This window comes from Amphibalanus amphitrite, unplaced genomic scaffold, assembly GCF_019059575.1.
Source record: "Amphibalanus amphitrite isolate SeventyFive unplaced genomic scaffold, NRLGWU_Aamphi_draft 000059F_arrow, whole genome shotgun sequence".
NCBI classification, from domain to species: Eukaryota; Metazoa; Arthropoda; class Thecostraca; order Balanomorpha; family Balanidae; genus Amphibalanus; species Amphibalanus amphitrite.
Window position 1 is genome coordinate 542,666 of NW_024881555.1, and position 25,127 is coordinate 567,792.

The following is a 25,127-nucleotide window of genomic DNA, read 5'->3' on the forward strand; positions in this document are numbered from 1 at the left end:
GAGGGAACCCGCTCCCTTTGATCCCCGATCTGTGGGATTTCGGAAATAGCCCAGGGTGTGGTCGCTGGGGACCGCGGCGAGGAGTGTTTCGGGGTAGGTTTAGGTGACGCTCTCTCTCTCTCTCTCACGGTGGGCACGGACTGCCGAAGATAACGTCACTCCACGTCATCTGACGTCATAACTTACATGGACGGTGACGGCTATCCCATCCTTTTTGGTGTGGCGTCTCTCGTATGTCATGCTGGAACTGGTGATTTTTACTAGGTTATCTAAAAAAAAAACGAATTCTCATTAAGCATAACTTGCTAAGAGACTTTTTAGAGCTGAGAAGCTGTGGGCAGGTTTAGAGATTGGTCTTTATCAGATGTCTTTATCAAAAGGAAATGAATTGCTTCATTCATTTTGTTCGTAGCGTTATTGTAGCTTTGTAGCTGCGTGGGAAATCCTTGCTCAGCACTCCCGGTTTTGCCAGTAGACCTTGAACAAAGTCTTTACTGGCAGTATGGACTGAAAATCCTGCTTTGTGTGTTAGGCTGGGATAGAGCTGACATTTGGGAGCACCTTTCCAATACTCCCTGGACCTCCGTATACTGGATCGGCCGACACATCAGGTCCGATTGTGTGCAATATTCAGCATAACCACCCGGGTATAATCCGTCTTATCCTCCGCACATCTGCTCTACCCACACCAGACTGACACGAGAGCTAGCCGACGCTCACTCCGCAGATACAGACGAGCCATTTGACCACGAATATCGGCTAATATTCTGACCAGACCACCGCGTCGGAGGCGGGTCCGTTATGTCGGTCGATGCTCAGTAACGGACCAGAGGTAACCCGGGCTTATCATCGACAGCGAGCGGCTGCCCCGGCCCCCGCCCGCCCTGAGGGTCGCGCGCCGCTCGCCCCCGCCCGCCGCGGCACCTTTGGCAGCGAGGTCAGCCGGACGGGGTATCGGCCCGGGACCGCCCAGGGAGATGGGGGGGGGGGGGACAGTGGTGCCCTGCCCTGTGTACGATTACCTCTATTAAGTGTATAAATGGGTGATGGGCGGCCGAAAGCATGAAGGACTCACGGCCCCTTTCGAATTGAGCCCGACTCCACCACGAGACAAGACCTCCTCAGAGACCTTACTGAGAGGAGATCCGTGTTTGGTTTCGCTTTATCCTGCAAAGGATTGTGGGAATCGGGCATTGCCCTAGTGGGAAAGGTTGAAATATGTTAGGGTATCATGGAGGGATTGGCTAACAGTCACGTGAGTCCAACCCATGGCCCGACGCCAGACACCTTTGAGCTGCCACCCAGACTCGCATATCTTCGCGTCCCGTACGCACGGTATGACCCACGGGCCGTCCCGGGCTCTCCTCCCGCCCGTCCCCCGCGCTCCGCTCCGTCGGGAAGGAGCGTGTCTGCCGGGCCGTTTCTTGCTGTCACCCAGCGCAATGAATCACGGCGGCTCAATGCTCGGCGCCGTCTGATGTATGATGGCCGCGTCGGCGCCGGCCGGCACGGTGGCAGACGCGCCGGCTGCGTGCCCGCTGGGACGGCGGCCGATCGATGAAGGTGTGTTTGGGGAGTCGGCCATGCAGCGTCGGTGTCGCTGTGACCCGGCCAATACCGCCAGTGGTTGTTAGCTCAGCCAGAGGGCAGGTGAATGAACCGGGTGTAGTTTTGTGACGTCCTTGAACTTTGAGGATTGGTAGGTTATAGTGGCGAGTCGTGACTGTGTGGCCATCGTGACCTCGTGACTTGGCCCGGTCTGTTTACGCGTGCTGCTGATCCGGCTGCTCAGGCGGGATCAGCTGGGATCATACGGGCTCGGCGCGGGTCACACGGGGATCACCGAGGGCCGGCCGGCCGGCCGGCGCGCCGAACGCCAGTTATAATGGGGAAACGGCAGCGGCCCGGCGGCCAGTTGCCATTGATTTTCGCCGCCGGCCGCCATTCGGGCCCGGCCGTAAAGCTCTGTTACCTCACACGGCCAAGATCGAAGCCGCCTGTCGCCCGGTGGCGCCGCGCCGCGGACGGACGGCGAACTAGAGCCGAGCGGGGCGCCCCGCCGCGCCGCCCGTAAAAGGGAGCCGCTCGGCGCGTCCGATTGACACCCAGCTGTTTTACAGAGAGCGGTGCTCTCCGGCGGCGGCCCGGTCCGATGGGCTGTCAGGCTGACGCCGCGGCTGCCACCGCTCACCTTTTTACCGCCAGTCTGCCGACCGGCCCGGTCCGACCCGCGACCCGAGCCTGAGGTCGTGCTCTCACGGCTCGTAACCGATTTGCAATGCATAGTTGTGGACGTGGTGGCGGCCGTTACCGCACTGACGGCCTTGACTCGCCGTGTCTCCCCTCTGACGGCTCAGTGACGCGGAGGTTGTCACTCGAGCCTCTGTGCCCGATTGGCACCTCTGTCCGGCGTGGCGGCGGGCTTTGAACGCGCGACAGGTGCGCGGAGCGGCTAGTGGCCACTGTGCGCCGACTTTTATGGTCGGCGGGATGACACCATGTCACTCAGCTGAACACCGAGTCATTGCGGTCGGATGGCCGGTGTGCGTGGAATGTGATGGGAAAGTGCCATTCGCCTGGATGCGTAGAGGGACAGTTTATGGTAGTAAACGGGTTTCCCATATCCTAATAAATCAATATTGAATTAAACCTGTGAGCTTCACTTCCATTATTTAACTTATTTTGACGGGACAATGTTACACTAGTTATTCTAGAAGCCGAAAAAGCAGCCTGCTGTTGATCGTGCAACTACACGCTGTGCTGACTGCGGATACCTGACCTCCGTCCTCCGGTAGCCTAACTGCAAGTCACTCTGACCGGACTAAGGCACATACCGATTGAGGAGAGACTGTAGCCGGTTTCATCAGGCGGATGTAGATGAACTCCGCGAGCTGAGCGAACGCCGGACGCGCGCTGATTTGCACATGACGGAGGTCACGTTCGGCCCAACAACTAACTAAACTCATACACATACTTTTATTGGGCATAAACTCTGTTCATATTTACTCTGCACAAACTCTGTGAAGTATCTTTTGCCATGAGTGGTCCAGGTATGTGAGGTGGTAGGTTCTAAGAAACTAGCAGTAACATTTTACGCAGAGTTTCTTAGGCTGTTCTAGTCAACGCTCGAGCTCGTTCTGGACTGAATCGGTCTCACCGTGTGCAGCCGACGGCCAAGGAAGTCTGATGTAGTCTCAGTCAGTCTGAGACAGTCTGTAGAATCTGAGGCAGTCTGAGGAAGTCTGGTTACGAGTTCTGGAGTGTGGCGGTGTGCGGTACCAGCAGCATCTCTCGCTCTCTGCCACCCACCGTTCCCCTGCACCGAGGAGGTCACGGTGACGCCCAGTCTCGGCATTCTCCGCCCGCGGAGCGAGCACACCCCACCGTGCCAGGTCGACATTCCTCTGCGGCCCGGCAGGCCGGTATTGGGCGTAATATCAGCCCCCCACTGTGCGGCGCCGGCACAATGAAACTATGTAATAATGCACGGGATATGCAGGCGTGCCGCCAACCAGCCAATAGCCATCGGGGACCGACGCGATTAACGGCTTCTGAGGATAGGCCGGGCAATGTGACCGTGCTCCTTTTTTGCTGCTGCCGTTTGAAGAGGCTTCAGCTGATTTTCTTTTTCATTGCACATTAGTGACCTTCCCATTAAACGATCTATAGGTACTGTGCACTCGGCATGTCTCATGATTATTGTCCATTGTCATGAAACGGGAATATAATTACCAGTGTTCAGTGTCCATTTTACTAGTTGCATTTCTGGTGAGGAATTGGTGGCCAATTGCATTTCATGCAGACATGGCCACAGGACACTACTGGGCCGGCATCGCTCATCAGTCACAACTCTGATAACCGGTACCTAGCCTTCCGGCAGTCGGAAGCATGAAGTCGGTAGCCGCTGCCGACTGAGGTGCAGTGGGTGGTGGCCTGAGAGTCTCAGTTGAGTCAAGAGCACCCAGAAAGGTCTGCGGAACGGCCAGACGATAACCGAGAAGGCGTGCTTTGATATCAGTCGGGAGCGGGGAGCAGCAGCCGCTGCAGAAGAGCCGACCGGTGCCGGCACACACACGGGGCACCGTCTCGGTGCGCCCCGTGCCGGCACACACGCTGCTCTGCCGGTATGCCCTGGTCCGTCTGGCCGCAGACGGCGCGTTATGGATGGGCCGGCGATGGCGTCTGATTGCCGCCGGTGAGATGGAGCGGTGTGGCAGTGGCGTGACGTCAGACCAGGGAGTAACGGTGGATGGGTAAGACCAGAGGGTACTGCTAGGTGTGTGGGAGGCCATCCGGTACTGATATATCAGACTGGCACTAGTGGTGGTGATTGAACAACATGCCAGAGTGGAACTGATGGACAACTAGCAGAAAGCAGAGGTTTTGGGTGACTGGGTCGGAGACCAAGCTCTCATCCACGGGTGGAACTTTTTGCGGAGCTGGGAGGGCCCGGGCACAGCAAATCCGCCGCCGCCCTAGCAGTGACCTTGACCTCCGCGGTCTGTTGCGGCTCCAAAGCCAAGCCGGCGTCGAATTTGGAGAGCTCGGGCCCTCCCAGCCCGGCACAAAGTTCCACCTTTGCCCTCATCAGATACATTTGTGCATTGCATGTCGAATGATCATAATGCCCAGTAGCCGGGTTCTATGAAGGAGAGGCGGACAAAACATGCGACCATGAGATCTGCTGCTGCCGTCTTGTCAGGTCGCTGAATGTCTGGATGCTCTGGGCGGACCCGGATCGGGAGCTGTTGTAACGTTTCGATCAGGTGTATTAGCTGATGCTCTGTTACCGGCCGAACTTTACTCTGGGTGATGCTTGCTAGTTGGGTGGTCAGAGACAGGAAGTGCCGTGACTTTTAAACAGTGATTGAATAGCCATGATGCTCAGGTGTCGATCTGGTAGACAGCTTTGTCATTGGATGCGCTGTCGTTGAGGTGCTGCCATAGTGACACGGCCACTTATTAGTAAAGAAATCCTGACTGTCACTGAGCCTCTGTCATTCAGTCTTTGTCACGGCTCCGTTACAGGGACACGCTTACTGACATTACCCCGGGTCGGGACGGCGACAGGGGTCTGTCACCTCCCCTCCCGATGTAAATGAACGAGACCCGCCGCACTGGCGTGCACTGGCGTGCACGCCAGGCGTGCACGCCAGTGCACGCCTGGCGTGCCGGCCCGGCCGCTCTCACTGACAAGAGGCCCGCGGTTTTAATATGGCGGACGTCCGAGCGTCGGCCGCGGCCCCAGAAATGAAATTGGATTGCAGCGTGGTGGCGGCTAATTAGGGAAAAATTGGAAATGGGTCTCCGCTCTCATATGAAAATTGGAAATGGGTTTCAGCCCCAGCATGATAATGAGAAGTGTATTCAAAGAGAGTGAGACGTTCTGATTAATGACACTCATTTTACCAAAAAGTTTTATGAGCTTCGCTGGGACAGGGGTACATTTATCATGGTCCACGAAAGTTCTTCGCAGAAATGCATTTTTTCACGCAGTTTTCCGAAGTCCTCGTGCTGCGCTAGGGAAATCTGGAAATTTGTTTGAAATGGAAAGTTCAAAAGTTTTTGTCTTCAAATTGTATTTTTAACGCTCATACGCTTATTTACAGGATGATTGCACTGTTGGGATCCACAGTTTTGTTATTTATATTAGTTTAGGGTCGAGCTGTTTCGGTTCTGTTAGGTAAGCAAAGCTGCAAAGCCCAAAGGTATCCTGATCGATCGCCCCGGCGGCTTAGGTCGGGTCCTTGTGCGCCGACCGGTGCTTGACAATGGGCCTGCGCGTATAATGACACCATTCAGGTACCAGGTGGCGGCTGGCGGCGGTATCCTTCGAATAACAGCCGCTCCTGCCCGTCGGATCCCTCCCCGATCAATGCCCGCCCCACTGTAGCTGTCACGTGACAGAGCGCTGCCACCAGCGCCGCTGCTGCCGTCTGGTGAGGGACCTCAATAACCTCCAGTTGGCGACTGGGCCGCTAGATGTCAGGAGCGGCCCCTCGGCGGCCGAGCCGGGAGCAGTTATTCGGTCGGATGCAATTTGCATGATAAATGGACGGAAGGGGCAGCGGCGGCCCGGGTCGGGCCCGGCCGGGTAGTTTTCATCTGTTTGCTGTCGTACACAGCCGGATGGCCATATAATACTCCGATGTCGATTGTCGGGTGACAGGGTCGGCAGCCGCCGGGTGAACGGCTCGGGCCCTATACCCACGGTAGGTAGGTACAGGGAAGAACGGCATAGACTGCAGGGCTGGCATCGCCAATGGTGATATTTCAGTGGCTGAAAAGTGAAAACCAAGGGACTGATCACTGTCTATGGCCCGGCCGGCTTAATGATTGGAGCTGGAAGGTTTTTTCCTTTAGGTGGAAATGAATAAGATGCTAGTGATACTATGTTCACGATGTGCCACTATGATAAGCCGATATTGGCAACCATCATGCGCCTTAGACTCGCCTAATGCTTGGAAAAGACTGCGTCAACTATCACTACATTGTTGCAACAATATGCAACAATACGCTGACGATCCATCGTCATTTTCCCAGAAAGGTCGCCTGACCTCCTCTTGGGATCCTCATCGCTCAAAAACGACCCCGCGGCGCTGCCACCGCGCCGGCCGACCATCGGACCGCTTTGGTTCGTCTTTTTGCGCGCTCCGACTGCAAAGAACCTAGCCATTAGTGTGCATTGCCTCGCATCCGACATAGGGTCCATTATACTAATAAATTTTGATGCACGCCCAGGCATGCGGCTATTAGATGAGGCCGCGCGGCGTTTAATGGCCTATTGATTTTACCTCCTATCATCAATCGTTGCACGTCTCGAATTAGTCATAATTTGAGTTGGAATTTGTGCGATATTCAAATTGATTGCGCCGAGTCTCGGAGGGATGGGCTTCGTTCGAACTAATCGAATGTGCTGGCTCCAGACGTGATGGGAAGATTTCTGGGCCGATAGTTAATTCGATTAGGCTCATCTGCGTGCTTCTCAGTCGAAATTTTGGATTTGCGAAGGTTCTTCAAATATCTCCCGATGCGTTGTTGAAATTTCTTCAGCTACGTGTCATTTGATTGGTTCTATGAGAGGCACTAGAAACTACTTTTATCCAATAAATGTTGTTATTATTCCATCAGTTGACTTAGCTATACCTGTATGAGCGATTAATGCGCAGTACAGTCAATGACGATGTTCTGTACAAGCTCCGTTTTTAGAGTTCGTTGCCTGCTCAGTGGCCAGTGCTCATGTACCTGGAGCGAGTTACCCACAGAACCAACGCTAGGCTGGCTAGTCCTGACCAAAAGTTTTATATAGCCCGTCACGTCATGGGTTCCATGCAATCGTTGCTCTGCCCAGTTTACGCCCTATAATTGTTGAGCGTCTTCCGTCAGGTAGGGGCAGTTCGGCTCGAATGGACCTGTCTGGCGCTGTTAATTTGTTCCTGAAACCCCCATGGTGCACCCAATTTGCATCGAAGAGCCCGGCGGGGTCCCTAATTTGTGCTGAGAGTCATTGGCCATAGTTCCAGCTGCAGGGCGGCTCCGGACTGGTAATATTTTGTGTCGTCCGAATCGATGCGGGCCTCACTGGAGTCAAATGGCTACGATAACCGTATAAAGCGTACGGGACACAATACATGCCAATTCGAAGGCGATCCCTGTCTGCTGAACAAATCTGTTTATGAGCGTAGAGTCGTTATCGATTTTCGTTTCAGGAGCGGTCGTAGCGACGCCCCCTGGCCATTGATGGAGGGTGGGTTGGGGCGCAGGTCCGAGCTTTTCATTATTTTTCATCATAGCTGTGTCACCCAGTAGCGAGCGTTTTGGTAAAGAGTATTGGCACCTTATTAGGAGAGAGGGGTATTAGGAGAGGGGGTGTGAAGTGTATTGAAATGGGCATGCTTAGTTATGTTGAGGATTATCAAATGACAGATGTGACATATAAGTGCATGTATGGCCTGAACTTTTGAATTCATTTTAAAACGGATAAAAACGCAAGAAATTACCCGAAACGTTGGGTAATTTCTTGCGTTTTTATCCCTTTCAAAATGAATTCAAAAGTTAAGGCCATACATGCACTTATGTCACATGCTTAGTTATGTCTGTTGTAGTCCACTTTACATATCGACAGTTCCGAGCAAGAACATCCTTAGTGTCAAATTTTTCGATGTTGTGATTTTTATACTATTCGACTCAGCTCGACGAGCTGAGTCGACTGGTATGTATGAACATCTCAATTTCGAAAAATTTGACACTAAGGATGCTCTTGCTCGGAACTGTCGACATATGTTAGACTGACGGTACCAACGCGACGTGTCGCAGGTCCCACGGGTCTCCATTCTCCAATGTGCCGAAAAAAATGGCTACTCGCATGGAGGTAGAGGACAGCTGTGGATAGAGCACTGGAGCCTGGGACATGCTAAGAATATACCATTTTAGGTGCTTTTCTATGTCATATGTTGGAAGAGCTCAATTGTTTCAATCATTTTGCCCATGTCGATGGCAGTGTCTCATGGCATCTTCAATGCTCACTGCTCAGTCCTAAATTGCTTCTGTCTTTTTGAGACACCTACATGCAATATTCATGTGTCTTACAGCACCAAATTGTACACTGATGGCGACACCTGTGGGACCTATGCATCCAACTCAATTTTCTTCAGAAGCTGCAATGAGAATAGTTTGCAAACTTTCTCAATATATCAGCGCAAGTGGTTTTCAGGATCGCTAATCTGCCTTTGTTTACGAGGTACCGTGACCTTTCGCCGGTCCCACGTGCTCAATCATCCCGGACGACCTCCCTACAGCAGCGGCACCAAGTTGTCGATAACGACACCTTTAGCCGACGCTGCAGCAATGCCTGCGTGAGACAGCACTTCGCCCGCCGGCCAAGTTGCGGCTCTGAAGCGATCTGGCTAGTTTCCCCTCGGTACCCGGCACAAGCCGCGGGTAATGCATCTGAGTGCTCTCGATCCGCTTGGTCTAGATTAGGCGGTTTTTACTAAGAGCTTTGCGCCGCAAACTCAGTCCCGAGAGCTTGGAAAGTTCATGCTCTCCTTTTATTCCCAGAGGGAATGGGCATACGGACTTTGTAAGAAGTACCGAGTGGGCGTTTTTGTCGATCTTGTTCTGAAGGCAAATAACTTGTCCCGCGATTGGTTGGTACTGACCTTTTGCGGTTGAGTCGAAAGCTCCACTTGATGGTTTTCACGACCGAGGTAAAGAATCACTTGAAAATCACATACGTCTCGTGCAGATTACGACCAAGAGTACCTAGCGCAATGCAAGGTCCACATAGTCGCGCAATGATAAAAGGTAACACTGAGCTGGAGGACGAAGGGAGTGCCGCAGCGTGTATCGGGAGCACTCACCGGTGTGACCGGCGGCGCGGCCGGGCCTCCGCCGAGGACTCACCTGAGACAAGACGAGTCGCCTTCTGGCGCTCCGTCCTCGTCGCTGCCGACACCACCGCCGGCCGGCACCGGCGGCGACCAATCAACGGCGCCCGGCCGGCCACGTGACCCCTATCCGACGCCGGCGGCCCGGTCACGTGACGGCCCGCGTCGGCGTCGACATCGGCGGCGGCGGCGGCGTCGGCGATGGCTAGTGGTGCGACGGTCAGCCGGCGGTCGCTGTCGGCCGCTCGGCGCCGCAGGTGGGGTTCGCAGAGCGGCTCGGCGAGACGCGGTGGTGCCGTGGTGCCTGTGGGCCACCAGAGTGGTGCTGTGGCGACACGGAGACCAGAGACGACCGGGAGGTGGTGGACGGAAGACGGAGTGGGAGGCGAGCGAACGACGAGTCACGTCGTTATGTGCTCTCGGGTGTTCGGCCGTTTGGACTCGGTGCAGTGATTCGATATGTAGATTGAAGGTGGCGTTCCTAGCTGTGAAGGTTTTGTTTCGTTGGTTGTAGTTTTCAAATCGGTTGGCCCTGATGTTGCTTCCGGTTGGGCTCTAATTTTCCCTTATTCCTACTGTAGGTGCGTTATGTTGTTCATGGGTTTGCGGCAGCTGCAGACTTAGAACAAGCGTACATTTTAAAACTTCATGATCGGTTCATCCGGGCGCCGTCGCCTCGATTCGTCTCTGGCATAATTTATGCCTCCAGTGGCGCGCAGTTGAGGCAAAATTGATGACCCCGCAATATGAACATTCGAACCAGTGACCTGCAGAATAACAAATGGGCTTCCGCGGCCCGCCGCAGACTACATCCAGGTCAAACTGGGAGTTTCTCAGCTAATCCATGGCTCGATAATGCCTTGTGTGGCTATTTTTTTTTCTACCAGATGAGTCGTCATTCGTCAACTGTTTCCCTGGAAAGGCGCACACATGGTAATGGGTTGGTGAACATGACTGAAACGAATGTTGCGTGCTGGGGTCGCTGCCAATCACGCTAAAATGTGATTTGGTTGCGATCCTAGCCTGCAGTATTCATAATCTATTTGTTTCGGGGTCGTTGAAAGCCTGCGGTATTGCTGGATTAGCCTGGCACCCCATTAAGTTCACGCCCTTGAACTATAAGCCGCGGCAGCGGCAGCGGCGGCGGTTCGCTGGTCACGCCATTTTCCACCAAACCATGGGCCAGCGCCGGCCGGGGCTACCTGAGCCGGCGGCGACGGGCGGCGTCCAAACACCGGCGGCGGCGCGCCGGCAGCTCCCAGCGGGCGAAATTGATATTGGGTCGGTCTGGCCGGGCTGTTGTCGGCGCCGCCGGCACGCGACCGGTCACGATTGGTCAGCGGATCACACGCCGCCGCCGCCGCGGGCCCAGGGGTCAGCGCGGCGCTCCTGGGTGATTTGTCGAGCCCCCGGGTGGCTGTGTGTGTCCTCAGACGCGCGCTGTGTCGACAGGACGTCTCGGAGGGATCAGCAGACACTCCAGCCACAGTGACAGCCGTGAGAGGGAGGATCAACACCTGGAGCGGCGCAGTGTTGGATACTTCGGGACCAAGATAGATACCAGGATCTTGAGTGAAACTTGTATCAAAAGAGACCTTTGTTTAACGGTGACCTTAGTCTCAGTAAACCGTCGCGACATAAAGAACGGCGCCTCCTACTGAGTTCCTTCGACGGTGACTGCACCCGCGTTCGACTGCACCATTTGCGCCCGTGACAACACTTACAACTTTTACAACAAACGGCTCATTCAACGGAAACAACGACGGGCGTCAGCCGCTGTGGAACGCCGGTGTTTCGTCAGCGAGGGTCGGACGGCCGCCGCCGCCGCTCGGCAGGTCAGCGGGCGTGGTGGCTGACCTTTTCGGGGCGTCACGAGCCCGCACCACTCAGCGCGGCGGCGGTCACTGAGGGAGACGGCGGCCCCGCTGACCAGAGCGACCACGGGCCGCCGGGTGAGCCGCCGCTCTGTGGACAGCAGGATGGCGACGGCCGGCGCCGCGCGCGCGCGACGCACCGTGCGCGCGTGACCGGGGGTCAGCGCGGAGCGGCCCGGAGGGGAGATCCCCCGGTCGCCGCCCAGCGCCGCCGACAGCCGGCGGTACAGTATGTCCTCCCTCCCGACCCGCGGTCCTGACCGTCCTGCCGTCCGCTCCGCCCCCACCCCGGCCCCTGCCGAGCTCCGGCCTCCGCCGGCGCCCCCAGTGTGTGACCGTGCCACCCCTGTTCCTAGGAGGAGGATGGTGACAGCCGCGTGCGCGCTGCTCGTGCACTCGCTCGCCATCGCCGCCGCTGCCGGTAAGTAGCTCACGCCGCTGGTTCGGCGGTACTGTCAAGGGAGCTGCTCAGCCGCTGTGCTGTGCTGGGGAGGGGTGGGTTTGGTGTACCGGGGAGGGGTAGTCTGGATTGTTTGTTATGTGAGTGTTGTGTTTGTTGCGTCCCCCAAGACGAGCCTACGTGCCAAAACTTTGCTTCCTTTGAGCGGTATTTGACGCAGAGTTCTTGCTCTGACCGCGATTTCTCGGTCGTGGTAGTGAAAATCGTAAGTGCTTCCCTTTGTTTTGGAGATGTGATTTAACTGGTTAGCTTAAGTACCCAAGAGACTCGTGCTGTTTGGGAAGTAAACGTCTCAGGTTTGCTTTTCTGATTAACATCTATTCGTTCCAAATTGTACAAAGAGAGAATGTTGTAGACTTCCTACAGTCAAAAGGAAATTCAGACGGGATTTCAATTGGACACAGAGTGTCGCCGGGTGATTGCCGGCCTTGATACCGTTAACGAGTCTGGCGTTTCGATCACGCATCTGTCGATGGCCGTCCGTCCACTGGCGACACGTATTGAGCGGCCGCCGGACGACTGTCCAGATTAGCCGTAAACGGTTCCTGATCGGCAGCCGAGTACCGGCGACTCGGACCGACGGCTAATCCTAATTCCCCGACCGGCGAGTCGACGCTGCCCCGGCCCCAGTGGCGTGCCGGGCGCCCGTCGAAGCGCCGCCAACCCTGTTTGTCATAGCGTGGGGTCCTCAGATCTCTGCGGTGGCCGCCCTAACAACATCAACCATTATATTGCATCGGACTTTTTGTGCGGCAAAACTAATTTCCAAGTTTCGGCCGATAACGGCTGATTTATTGGGTCGAGCCGCGCGGCGTCTCGTGCTATATCGTGTTATGTTAACCTCGTGACGGTTACGGTGACGGGGGAGGGGGAGGGGGTGGCGGTCCGCTCCTCACCTGGGGAACGCGGCAGAGTGGGGGAGGCAGAGAGAGAGAGAGAGAGAGAGAGAGAGAGAGAGAGAGAGAGAGAGAGAGAGAGAGAGAGAGAGAGAGAGAGAGAGAGAGAGAGAGAGAGAGAGAGAGAGAGAGAGAGAGAGAGAGAGAGAGAGAGAGAGAGAGAGAGAGAGAGAGAGAGACCACCGCTCTGGCGACATGCTTTTAGCGGCGCCGAGAAAGACGATTATCCCCCTTGGTTGACGGGCGCTGGCGCTCTGCCGCCACCATTGTTCCAGGTAAATAGATTATGCAGACATTGTGTGACTTGAAAGAGCCGTGATTACACGATTGATTATAGGGCGGACAATGGGCCGGTCCCGAGCTCGAACTGAGTTATGAACCCATAGACTGCGACGCGGACGGGTTGGTTCGGTGGACAGGTTCGCGCAGCGGACGTGAGCGCGACTAAAATGTCGCTCGCAGCATCGAGATGACCGAGAAAATGTGGATGAAGCGGATAAAACGATATTCATTTTATTTATACTGTAGATGTGATGAAATACTTTCAGATAATGTCCAAATTTGAGACAAAAGGCGCAACGCGTTTGCCTTTGGCGGGGCCTTTCATGCCGCACATAAACGCAACCGTTCAGTGTGTTGCGGGACTGCATACCAACCCAGGCAAGCTGGCAGTGCCATCTGTTGGCAGCATTTCGAAATGATTGACGGGGCGCAAGCTGTGCATTTCTTCAACTTTACTGTTTTATATTATCAACAGGGAAAAAAACAGCTACGCAGTAATTCACGATACATACGACACTATCCAGTATCCATTGCGTCATTGATTCCATATCCAAATCTTGTAATGCTGGTAAGGTCATTACTGTGCTAAAACTGGCTCTGGACGCTCAGAACAGATTCATTCGGTGCCTTTTAAGTCTCTTGTAATATGAGAGATCCGAGTTTCTCAAGAGTACTTAGCTCTCTTCTGAATAATCTTCAGCTTATTAAATTAGTCAAGAATTTGGAGATTCAGCCACTTTCGAAACGAAGGCCTTTGCTAATAAGACGGGTGCTGGCTGGTCCGATGCTGTTATATACCTACCATTATGCTTATTTTTCCATTATTACGGAGCGAGCGAAGCGAGCGTAGTCTTTCCTTAGATTAACGGAAATTTCTGAGTATGAGCGGCCGGCCGGCCGGCCGGCCGTGCGGACGCTTTTGCGAGGCTTATATCTCAGCAACCACTTGACCGATTTACACGCGGTAATTTTTGTAGGGTAGCTTCATTCCTTCTACCAAGTATTGGACTATTCCCGATGCATGTGGGTGACCCCTTATGCACGTGCCACGTGCAAAACGAAGAGGTGTCAGTTTTGTAATTGTTGCAATATCTCGGTAACTACTTGGCCGATTGCGCTGAAAGTTGGCATATAGGTAGGCACCCACTAGGCACCGCATATCCATGTGCCAGAGTTGGGGTGCTGCTGCACGTGCGCACGTGCAGGGGTCGTTTCCAGATCTCGAGAACGGCTCGACCGATTGCGCTCAAATTTAGTACACAGTTAGGGACCGGTTAGTAGAGTGCCGTGCACAGGTCAGTTGGGATCCATTTTGCACGTGCGCACGTGCAGGGTGCCGCTTCCAGATCTCGAGAACGGCTGGGCCGACTGTGCCCAAATTTGGCACATCGCTAGAGACCGGTTAGTAAGGTGCCGTGCACAAGTCAGTTGGAGGTACCCCTCGCAATTTCGCACGTGCAAGGCCCACCCTCTCGCTCGCTCCGTCAGTCGCCCCAAAAGGCGTTATACTGGTTGTGTGCCTGCTCTTGGATAAGTTGATTGGTGGTGAATGGCCTCATAAGAGACGATTTTTTTCAAGTTGAGTCGGAACAGCTCAGCTGATAGTTTGGCGTGGGCAGATCAATTCATAATTTTTCAATAGCCTACACTTCCATCACTCTTATTATGCAATAAGTGGCGATGAGTACTTATAATTAAGACGCCACTTATTTATCTATGGCCGTTGAACGACTATTCAGGGACACTTTATGGATTTTCCCTTAGCGTGAGCGCTCATATCAATATTCGAGTGGAGGTGATGGTTCATACCGTCCGTCACTGATCTCTGTGCCCCCTGCAGCAGCACGCCCTCCGCGGGGCGGGTGATCGACACCCTCCCTCGGTATGAAATACTCCGACCATATCGTATGTAACGGCGCCCAACTCGTGTGCCGCCTTATTGAATCGACTCCCCCTCCTTGATGCCTTCGCTTCATAGCTATATGATTGCTGAACATTCTTTTGCCACGCCCCTGCTGCGCGCCGCCGCCGCTGATTTGAATAGCAGATGCGCAATTCCATCCTGCCGACGAGGTCCTTAATTGCCTGTGAATGCGGCAAAATTTCAATGTCCGATCCATTTCGCTCGCCAATGGACAGGCATTGCGCTGCGTGCACTGCCAAATGAAACACTGTATTCGCCGGGCGATGGTATTGCACCGAATTTCGTGTGCCGGCGCGGGGCCAATTTCAATCGGCCGGCGTTTGATTTGTTTCCGTGCGGTCGGTGCGCGCCGGTGGTGGCCGGTGACGTTTATTCCGTGTGTACCGGTCAATAGATCGGCGCCCCGTGGGACCGCGGCGCGGGTCGGGTCGGACCGGGCGGTACACCGGCGCCCCCTGCGGCCAGGCGGCCCTGTCCCAGCGCCGCTCCGGGAAGGACCGGGCTGACCTCTGGAACCAACCCGGCTGAAATCCGCTCAGCTGATGTGCCGTGTACGCGGTGCGAATTTTTATTTCAGCGCTCAGTCATCGAATGGTCTCGAAAACCGGTAGAACATTTTGTCGGTCCCATTTTGTGTGTGTTGTTTATGCTCTCGTGGTGATAAGGTTGGTTGCACAGGAACACTTGTGGGCTGCTATCGACTACAGTATTCATTGATTCCAGGCTGAACTTGATAATTTCCTGAACGCTATTTACGACCACAAACATCGCACTGCGCCACGTGGGTAATTTCCACATACACTCAGGGAGGCTCAATAGCTCAAGATCGCAAGCATCTTTCATATTATCGTTGCAAAGCCGGAAGTTTATGAAGCTATAGTCCTTACTTTTGTGGTAACATTGCTTACCCCTTCTCAGCCTTTGTGGGCAATAACAAACCCTACCATCCTTGGTCCTTTGCCTAAACATCCCTGCCTCATCACCTCTCCACTACTCACGGAGCCCGGCCCCCGCGGACAGTCTGACCCGACCCGACCGGTCCCAGACAGCTCGGCGCCGCCGTCCCGGCCGAGTCTGCCGCTGACGTCGATCTCCGCTGCCTGCTCTGTATTTGAAGCCACGTCTGCTGACCGTCTGTCAAGAAATTGCCCATCGCCGGCTATATGATCCGACTTTGTTCCGACTGGCCGTCTCGCCGCGGCGGCGGGGGGGGGGGGGTGAAGGGGGTGATGGGTCGGGCTGGGTGTGATCGGGTACGGTGATCGGTTCTGGGGAGGGGTGTGACCCGACGGGAGGCGGGCCGAGTCACCGTCCGGTGATGGATGGTTAGTAACACGAGCTGGGCCGGCGAGGACGCCGATGGCTCGGGGAGGGGCCCAGATGACAGAGGAGGGGGTCAGATGACAGAGGAGGGGGTCAGATGACAGAGGAGGGGGTCAGATGACAGAGGAGTCAGACGCCAGCGATCGACTGCTGACCGAAGTCGGCTGACTGCCGCCCCTACCACCGATGCTGCTGACTTTCGGAGAGACTTGGACGTGGACGGGAATGGGCTGGGCTGGGCTGGACTGGACTAGGCTGAGCTGGACTGGGCTGGACTGGACTGGACTGGACTGGACTTGGCTGCGTCATACTAGGCTATGCTAGGCTGGGCCGTGCTGGTCTGTATGGGATTGGGTTTGATATGGCTGGTTTTTATTGAGCCGGGCTAGGTCTGGCTAAATCTTGGCCCTATGCTCCTCTGGCGAATCGTCGAGGCCAGTTAATGAGTTTCAGGAATACTGATATGTGTTCAATGTGCACTGCGCCGGCTTCGCGAGATGAATGAGCGGCCGTTTAACAGCCAGTGCTACAACGTTCGGAAATTGCCCTCCGCCGAAAGCATGATGTGTGGATGGGCTATATCTGTTCACATGAATGGGCAGCCAGCCACCGCAAAGGTTCCGATTGAATTGATATTTGAGGCTTCGCTCAAAGGCGCTATGCCAGACCTGTTCTCAGGCTCCTGAGATATTACCGTCTTTGATTTGACCGCATTTCCATGAATCCAGTCGGGACATAGGCTTTCTATGCAAATGAAAATTCATCTCATTCCGCTATTCTTGAACGGCCACAATTATTGGTAATCTCCCTTTCCGGTGACAGCGGCAGCGCTTATACGCTGTATTTCTTTTTTTAGCACCCACCGTGCAGGGAATCGGGATGGGGAACGGTAGGATGCTGGCGTCACTGGCCGATTATGAAGAGCTCCCGAGTAGCGGGCGGGGCAGGAGGGGGTGTTTGCCCATCCGTCCTGCCTCCCAGTCGCCGGTTATTGGTCGTGGGGGCCCCGGCGGCGGCGGAGGCGGCGGCGGCGGTGCTTCCTCTCAGATGAGAGCGCGCGCGCCGGCCACCTCCTCTGCCACCGTCCGTCCGCCGTCCGCCGTCCGACGGTCCCGGTCGGCCCGCCGCCGACGGCCGCCGCTGAGCCGTCCCGAGACGCTCTCGATTGGGTGCCGATTTCCGATGGGATTTCGGCCGGCTCCCGGTCCGTCTGATGGCCGAACAAATCCACATTTGGGGCCGCCGTTTAGTTGTCGGCTCTAAATTCGGGCGGCGAACGTGCCAGGATTTACGTCGTCCCGGCCGCCGTGGAGCTCGTCGCGGCGGCGGCGGGCGGCGGGCGATCACTGCCGCTGGACACGTATGCAGCTTATGCCTACTCGACGAGAGCTGAGCTGCTTGGCGGCCAGTGAACGGGTGCCCGCGCCGGTAAGCGGCTGAGCGGCTGAGCGGATAGGCTGGACCGCGCCGTCAGCGCTGCACGCAATGGCCGCCGTATGTGCATTGTGGCCGGGTGGGAGGACACGGGTGAGGGGTAGCGCGGAACCACGATCCTTTCTATGATCCGCTCTGACCCCACTGTACGCGCCGCGGGGGCTGCGCGTGTCACGCGTGTTCTGCGTGCGGCGTGGGCGGTGTTATTGGTGACTGGTCAGCACGTTAGGCATATACCTCTGACTGATGCGATTTATGACCGAGTGCGGGAACAAAGTAAAAATTGCGACTCGGACGACGCTGTCACAGGGCTCGAAATATTTCATTTTTTTTGTGGATTGTGGGCTTTGACACGTAGTGGCTAAGCTTTTAGTGCACTTCGTAATAGCAACTTTCACTGTTCCATGCCATTTTCATTGTTCAGGTGCCATGATTGTTGCCGCAATTATTCGCATGTTGCACAAGCGGCGTAACGATTTGGGGCAAGGGCGGTACTTTTATGCGACTCATTGTGGTGCACGTTTACACTCATACGACCTTGGATATTGAGGGAGGGATTTGATGCACCGGTACCCTCCCCAACCCGCGGCCTGCGGTTCTTCGGATGGAGGCTTACTACTGTTAACGCCAGACGCCTTGAGACCCTAATTTTTCGCGATTATTTTTAAATGCGTGGAAGAATTTCAACCAAGCTCAGGACATGGCCGTTTCAAGACCTGCCGAAACTTTTACAATTAAGATATTTTATCGCCATTTCAATATTTCAGGCACTTCTCATTGACTCGTAATGTTAAATTTCGAGCAAGATTTTCACCCGGTGTGTAGAGGCTATCACCAGTCAGCCTGTGATACGTTATGACGTCACAGCTAAGCCCCGCCTCTGTTGTCTTGGCCTGCGGCGGTTTCGGGCCGGCGCGCGGTCACTCTCGCTGTGGCGGGGAGCAGGGACGGTCGAGCGGTGCCGAAAGCCGGCGGAGTTGTGCGTAACGTCTTGGCTGACAGTGCCCAAAGAGCGACATGATGACTGAGGAGCCATAAATGCTCAATGCGTATTGTTTGTACAATGCTGATATGTTCGCTGATATTTGCTTCATTTTTTCTTTTTATAAGCTGCAAATGACGGGCAGATGGCATATAACTGACATAAGGTTAGGAAATATTCACCTGTATTTAAAGCCTGTGGCGTTGCAGATAATGCGATAATGGGATGTCGGATGTTACCAAGTAGCTGCCGATTTGTTACGGAGCGAGCGAAGCGAGCGGAGTCTCATACTGAATTAAGGGAAAATCCTGAGTATGAGCGGCCGGCCGGCCGGCCGGCCGTGGGGACGCTCTTCAAAAGCTAATATCTTAGGAACGGGACATCCGATTGACAAGCGGTCTTCTTTACTGAATGTCACTTGGACGTAAAAGTTCTGTGGTGTGATGGCCACCATGCGTTCTTGCCAACCACCGCACGTGGCGCGTGGTAAAGTTGGACATTTTTTTAAGAACCCCCAAAATTGCAACCTCAATAACTGCACAACGGTCGGGCCGATTGAATTGAAACTCGGTACACAGTTAGGTCTCCATCAGATAATTCATCTGCATGTGTTAAGGTTGGGGTGCTACAGCACGTGCGCACGTGCAGGGGGCGCTCCCAGATCTCGAGAACGGCTGGGCCGATTGCGCTCAAATTTGGTACACGGTTGGGGACCAGTTAGTAGGGTGCCGTGCAAAAGTCAGTTTGGACCCCGCTAGCACGTGCGCACGTGCAGTGTGTCGCTTCCAGATCTCGAGAACGGCTAGGCCGATTGCGCTGAAATTTGGCACATCGCTAAAGACCGGTTAGTAGGGTGCAGTGCACAAGTTAGTTGGAGGTACCCCCTCGCAATTTCGCACGTGCAAGGCCCATCCTCTCGCTCGCTCCGTTGGTCGCCCAAAAGGCGTTTTACTGGTACACGCTATGCAACCATCGAACAACGCAATAATAAGTTATTGCCTTCGCTTCACATCATAAGGCTCGCTCGTATTTCAAACAGATATCCTACATCGAAAATCGTATTTGTTAGGAATCGTTAACGTTTGTTCGAAGCACGTGTGAGTAGTAGGTTGAGGAGTGATTGTCCTCTTGGTCCTATATACAAGAGTCAACAAGAACCTAACATTTACTTGACCGTCTGCTGCAATTGATTCATAGCACGTGAAGCGTCAGCGAAATTCATAGTCCTTTACAGATGGCAGGGGTGTCGTTTGTACAGAGGTCGCTGATGGGCACGGGTCAATGCCGCAGTCGTGGGCGGAGCCTAATGTCATATGACGTATGAAAGCCTCTATCCAGGATGGAAAAAACAGTTAACATTACGAGTCAATGACAAGTGCCACAAATATTTAAGTGACAACAAAATGTATTTGAAGAAAAAGTTTCGGCAGGTCTTGAAACAGCTATTTCCTAAACATGGTTGAAATTATTCCACGCATTTAAAAATAATCGCGAAAAATTAGGGTCTCAAGGGGTCTGGCGTTAACAGTAGTTTCAACCCACCACGGCAGCCGCGCGGTTACCTGCGGAGGTAGTCTGTACCGCCACACTACCGAGTCTTGCGGTACAGCATACCCTCTATTCCTACAACATCCGGACGCAGTGTGTCTTCGAGCTTCCACTCCACGCGCACGCCGAGGGCCTTACCCCGTGACCTCTGCCGGCGGGGTTTTCCCTGGCGTCGACCCCTGACCTGTGCCGCCGGCCGGTCGACCGCGCGCCGTCGGACCGCCCGTGGGGAGGACCGGGTCGCGGCCCGCTGCGCGGTCGCTCGCGGTCGCCGGCGCCGTGTGTGCTTAGTCGGCCGTTTATTGGTCATTGCAAACAGGAGTGCCGACATAGCCGACACATATAGGGAATTGGGCGTATTGACCGCCCGGCCGACCAGCGGCCCTGCGCGGCGGTCCGACAGCCGACTTTGGCTGGTCGAACTCGGACATGGCTAGTGCATTTGGCGCGCGCTGCGGCCGGCCCGAGTGAGACGCCCACTCAGCTGCAGTGGCCGGCGGAAGAGCGGAGAGAGATACCGATAAAATAGCCGGTGGAGGTCTATGGAGAAGCTGTGAGTGTGGGAAAATGCCGGTTATGTAATAATTTGCACAAGGTTGTAGCGCAGAGTTGAGGTCGGGTCGGGCTGCAGTCCTTTGTTCCCAGCCGGCGCTGAGCTCGCGGCCGTGCGTTGCGTGTTAATGTGACTGGGTGTTGACGGGTGGAAGGCGGGCACGAACTGACCATGTCCCATGGCGTTTAGCCGGTTTTCACTCGTGCCAGGGCCGGCGGTGCGGTTTCCGTGTTTACCGTTTATAAACGCGTTTATATCGGCCGCCGCATTGTCGTTTACGAGTCCGATATTTATGAGACGCGCGCTCGTAACTGTGGTGTAGGTCAACAGCGTACGTCTGAGGGTTCGCCAGGTGTTCTGCGGCGTTTTCCTTTGTTTGGGGTACTATTTTAGGCAGGGATAATATCTTCAATAAAATAGCCATTCCTGCCATTCCTTGACGTTGTTGCCATGTCATTCAACCGAAGTTGAGCTGACTAGTTAGTTAAATTTGAGTTAATCGGGGCATAGGAGCCAATGAACCTCATGAAATGAATCCATATCATTCGTTCAATTCTGTCCAACTTCAGGGCGGCTCTGAAGTTACTGCCAATCCATGCGTAAGTTCTCGTTCGAATACTTGACAAGTCTGATCGCTGCCTGTTGGGTGCGTCGGTTCGCGGAGCCGCCGAGCCGCTCCGTTCCCGAGGTCGCGCCTGGCCGAGTAGTCAGCCGCAGCTCGGACAGAACCGCTGGGACCGGTCAGACTGTGTCGGGTCACTCCAACCCTCCACGCTGCTGCTGTCTGCCGTTTCGGTCCCCGAGTCTGTTCCCGGCCGACGGAGACCGCGGCAGGACCGGTCGGGCCCCCGGTGGCTTTTCAATCTGCCGAGCCAATAGGGCGTGATGGCCGCCTGCCGTCCCGTCGCCGCCTCTTTCATCTGGCGATCACGCCGCATTTAAGGCAATCCCACCGGTGGCCGACTTCGACTAGACGATGTCGCCTTTATCGCGACCGATTGCAGCTTTTGAAGAAATTTACTGTAATCGCGTTAACTGATGAGTGAACCAACAAACATTCATAGCTTGATGCTCGATGCTGTAGGAAGTGATTGAAGCATGGTGACGAAAGATAAACCAAATTCTTACTTCGTGCTCATGTTATTTTCCAATATCGGAAAAATCTAACAATGGTCGCTTTCCAAAAGAAAAAGTTTGTGCATCGGGCCGTCTGGACATAAATCTGTTCTTTAACGACAATGGCCACGGGAACTGGGGCGAAATGAGGAGTTGAAGTGATGCCATTTGTCTGGGTTATAATTTGCCGGCAACTTTGCCTACAAATGTTGCATGATTAAGCCTTAGAACGAGTGTCATTCTTTGCTAACGCTGTCCGGTCCAATAACGAGGTCAGTGGAAAACGGCTACATAACACGATTATCGATTAGATGTGAAACCATCTGAACTAGCTCTTAACTTTTAGCATTTCTCGTAATTGATGTAATTATACCAAGCCTCCACCTCCGTTCCTGTAATTGATGTAAATTGCGAAGCTTGCATTTCTTAGCTTACCCAAACATATTCGAACTGAACCCTCGTGCCCCATTCCAGGACTCGCTCTGCCCTAATCCATCATGTACTAGTCTCTGCCTCGTTCTCTCTATCCTAGTCTCTATCCCGGTCTTTCTCTCTCTCTCTCTCTCTCTCTCTCTCTCTCTCTCTCTCTCCTCTCTCTCTCTCTCTCTCTCTCTCTCTCTCTCTCTCTCTCTCTCTCTCTCCTCTCTCTCTCTCTCTCTCTCTCTCTCTCTCTCTCTCTCTCTCTCTCTCTCTCTCTCTCTCTCCTCTCTCTCTCTCTCTCTCTCTCTCTCTCTCTCTCTCTCTCTCTCTCTCTCTCTCTCTCTCTCTCTCTCTCTCTCTCTCTCTCTCTCTCTCTCTCTCTCTCTCTCTCTCTCTCTCTCTCTCTCTCTCTCTCTCCTCTCTCTCTCTCTCTCTCTCTCTCTCTCTCTCTCTCTCTCTCTCTCTCTCTCTCTCTCTCTCTCTCTCTCTCTCTCTCTCTCCTCTCTCTCTCTCTCTCTCTCCTCTCTCTCTCTCTCTCTCCTCTCTCTCTCTCTCTCCTCTCTCTCTCTCTCTCTCTCTCTCTCTCTCTCTCTCTCTCTCTCTCTCTCTCTCTCTCTCTCTCTCTCTCTCTCTCTCTCTCTCTCTCTCCTCTCTCTCTCTCTCTCTCTCTCTCTCTCTCTCTCTCTCTCTCTCTCTCTCTCTCTCTCTCTCTCTCTCTCTCTCTCTCTCTCTCTCTCTCTCTCTCTCTCTCTCTCTCTCTCTCTCTCTCTCTCTCTCTCTCTCTCTCTCTCTCTCTCTCTCTCTCTCTCTCTCTCTCTCTCTCTCTCTCTCTCTCTCTCTCTCTCTCTCTCTCTCCCTGTTTCTGTCCTGTCTCCCCGTTCCGCGGCCGTCCCCGGTCGGTCCCCCCCCCCGTCCGGCGGCTGTCAGCCCGGTGACTGGTAGTCGAGACCCGCGACGGATCGCTCCGCCGAGTGCCGTCGATTGTGGCTCCAATACGGCGTGAAAACCGCCGGCCACTGGCGCTCACTGGACGCCGCTGGTAAATGGGGGCGGCACAGGGGGTGATACAGAGCACGTGGTCGGGTCCGGCGCCGCGGTGTGGGCGGTGTCGAGCTGTGAGTTGTGTCGGGCTGATCGAGCGGGCAGTCGGACCTGCCGAACGGCCCGCATCGCTCCCCGGGGAGGGCGCCGGCGCACTATGGTTGGAAACGGGCTCTCGGATGGCCGGGGGTCAACGCGAAAAATGTTTTGCCCATAACTTGTTAATGTGTAGACCGACTGCGATGAAACTTTGCATAGGTATACCAGTGTCTTTCGTGCATCATACAGTAACTCAGAAATGACGAGGTCACGTCACGTCACGCGTGTGTGACGTCATCATTGCAAGTATGTTATAAGTCGCCTATGTCTTTCGTAATGTTATCGATATCGCGAGGCATTTTGAACATGTTTTGAATACTGCTATTACTGAATGGATATTGTTGTTATGCTTTAGGGCGAGAAATATCAACGTAGTGACGCACAGTGTCTTACTTTTGGTCATAAAGTGTAAAAAAATTGGAGAAAAAGTATTAATGATTTTTTTTAGATTGGACAAAAAAGTAAGAAATAAAATGACGATCAAATGACAAAAAAATGCGTCAGATTAACCCGGCAGTTGCTGGGGTATTTACCCACCCGCCGTTTGCCGGGAGGGGGGGGGGCGTTCAACGCTCCCAGCCGATATCTCGCGAACAAATAGGCGCAGCGAAACGCACGAGGCGGCAAACGAAAGAAGAACGCGACAAGACGATTCACATGAATACTTAAAAGTTGAATTTCGAGGTCACAGGTCGGGTCAAGGTCAGGTCAAACACTTGAAATCGGGCTTTCAGTAGCATGGACTTTAGAACCTCGCAATCGGTGCCTCTCGTCATAAACTCTGTCACAACTGTCACAACCCTTCATATAAGTGCTAAAAGAGTGTCAGATCCATGTAGGAGTCAGTCAAACATAGGCCAGGGTCAAAGTCAGGTCAATCAGGTAAGCACATAACTCCGAAAATTAAAACTGGTACCTATTCGCAGCCCATGACACATGTTTTAGGGGTACTTTTGGGCGTAGAACACGATGGTGACATTCATTTTATCATACGAGTACGTGGTTGGTTGAAAAAAGATCAATTTCAGAAATGCATGCATCATGGTCGTGAAGTAGTCACGAGAAATTGCCAACATTCAGTTCAAGATTTTGGAAAATGTAGAACGATGATCAAAAATCATAGATAGCCATTTGATTTGCCATGGTATTGGCAGTGTAATGGCGTTTACAGCATGTCTGTATGTCTGTTCTGTCAGTGGATATCCATATCCATACTCCAGGATATCCATACACATTTGCACGATATCCATACTCCAGGTGCAGGGGCGAGCAGTTACTTCTTACGAGGGGTGCGGAGTCGAAGTCAGAGTCGGAGTCAGAGTCGGAGTCGGAGTCGCCCAGAGTCGTGGCAACGAGCCAGGAGTCGGAGTCGGAGTCGGGGTCGGTCAGGAGCCCGCAGTGGAAGTCGGAGTCGGTCCGAATCGGAACAGCTCCATCACGATTCCGAAACACTGGCAGGGGTCCGGAGTCGGAGACAGAGTCACCCGGAGTCATGGCAACGAGTCAGGAGTCGGAGTCGTAGTCGGAGTCGGATTTGGCGCCACCACGACTCCGCAATCCTGCTTCTTACCATCATTTATTAGGATAAGCGATTGCACGACTGACGAGCCGACCCGCTGCTAACGAAGCGACGGGTAGGTACGCCTCGGGAGATGAAGCTTCACAGAAGATTTTGCGCACAAGTGCGCAGTTTGCTTTTAGGTTCCCCTTACGCAGAATTGAACAGAGATTCATTCTGCCAAAAAGCTCAATGGAGGTCGACGGAGAACTTTTTGTAAGTCCAATG

General features: G+C 54.2%; 1 protein-coding gene across 4 annotated transcripts in view; it reads left to right on the forward strand.

Annotated features, from left to right (window-relative positions):
• Window positions 1-25,127, forward strand: part of LOC122378447 (tyrosine-protein phosphatase Lar-like) — a 169,715-nt gene that overhangs the window by 24,295 nt on the left and 120,293 nt on the right. For all 4 annotated transcript variants that reach the window (XM_043359524.1, XM_043359525.1, XM_043359526.1 and 1 more), the window contains exon 3: window positions 11,620-11,684. In XM_043359524.1, coding sequence (XP_043215459.1) covers window positions 11,620-11,684 — 65 coding nt within the window. The remainder of the gene's footprint in view (window positions 1-11,619; window positions 11,685-25,127) is intronic.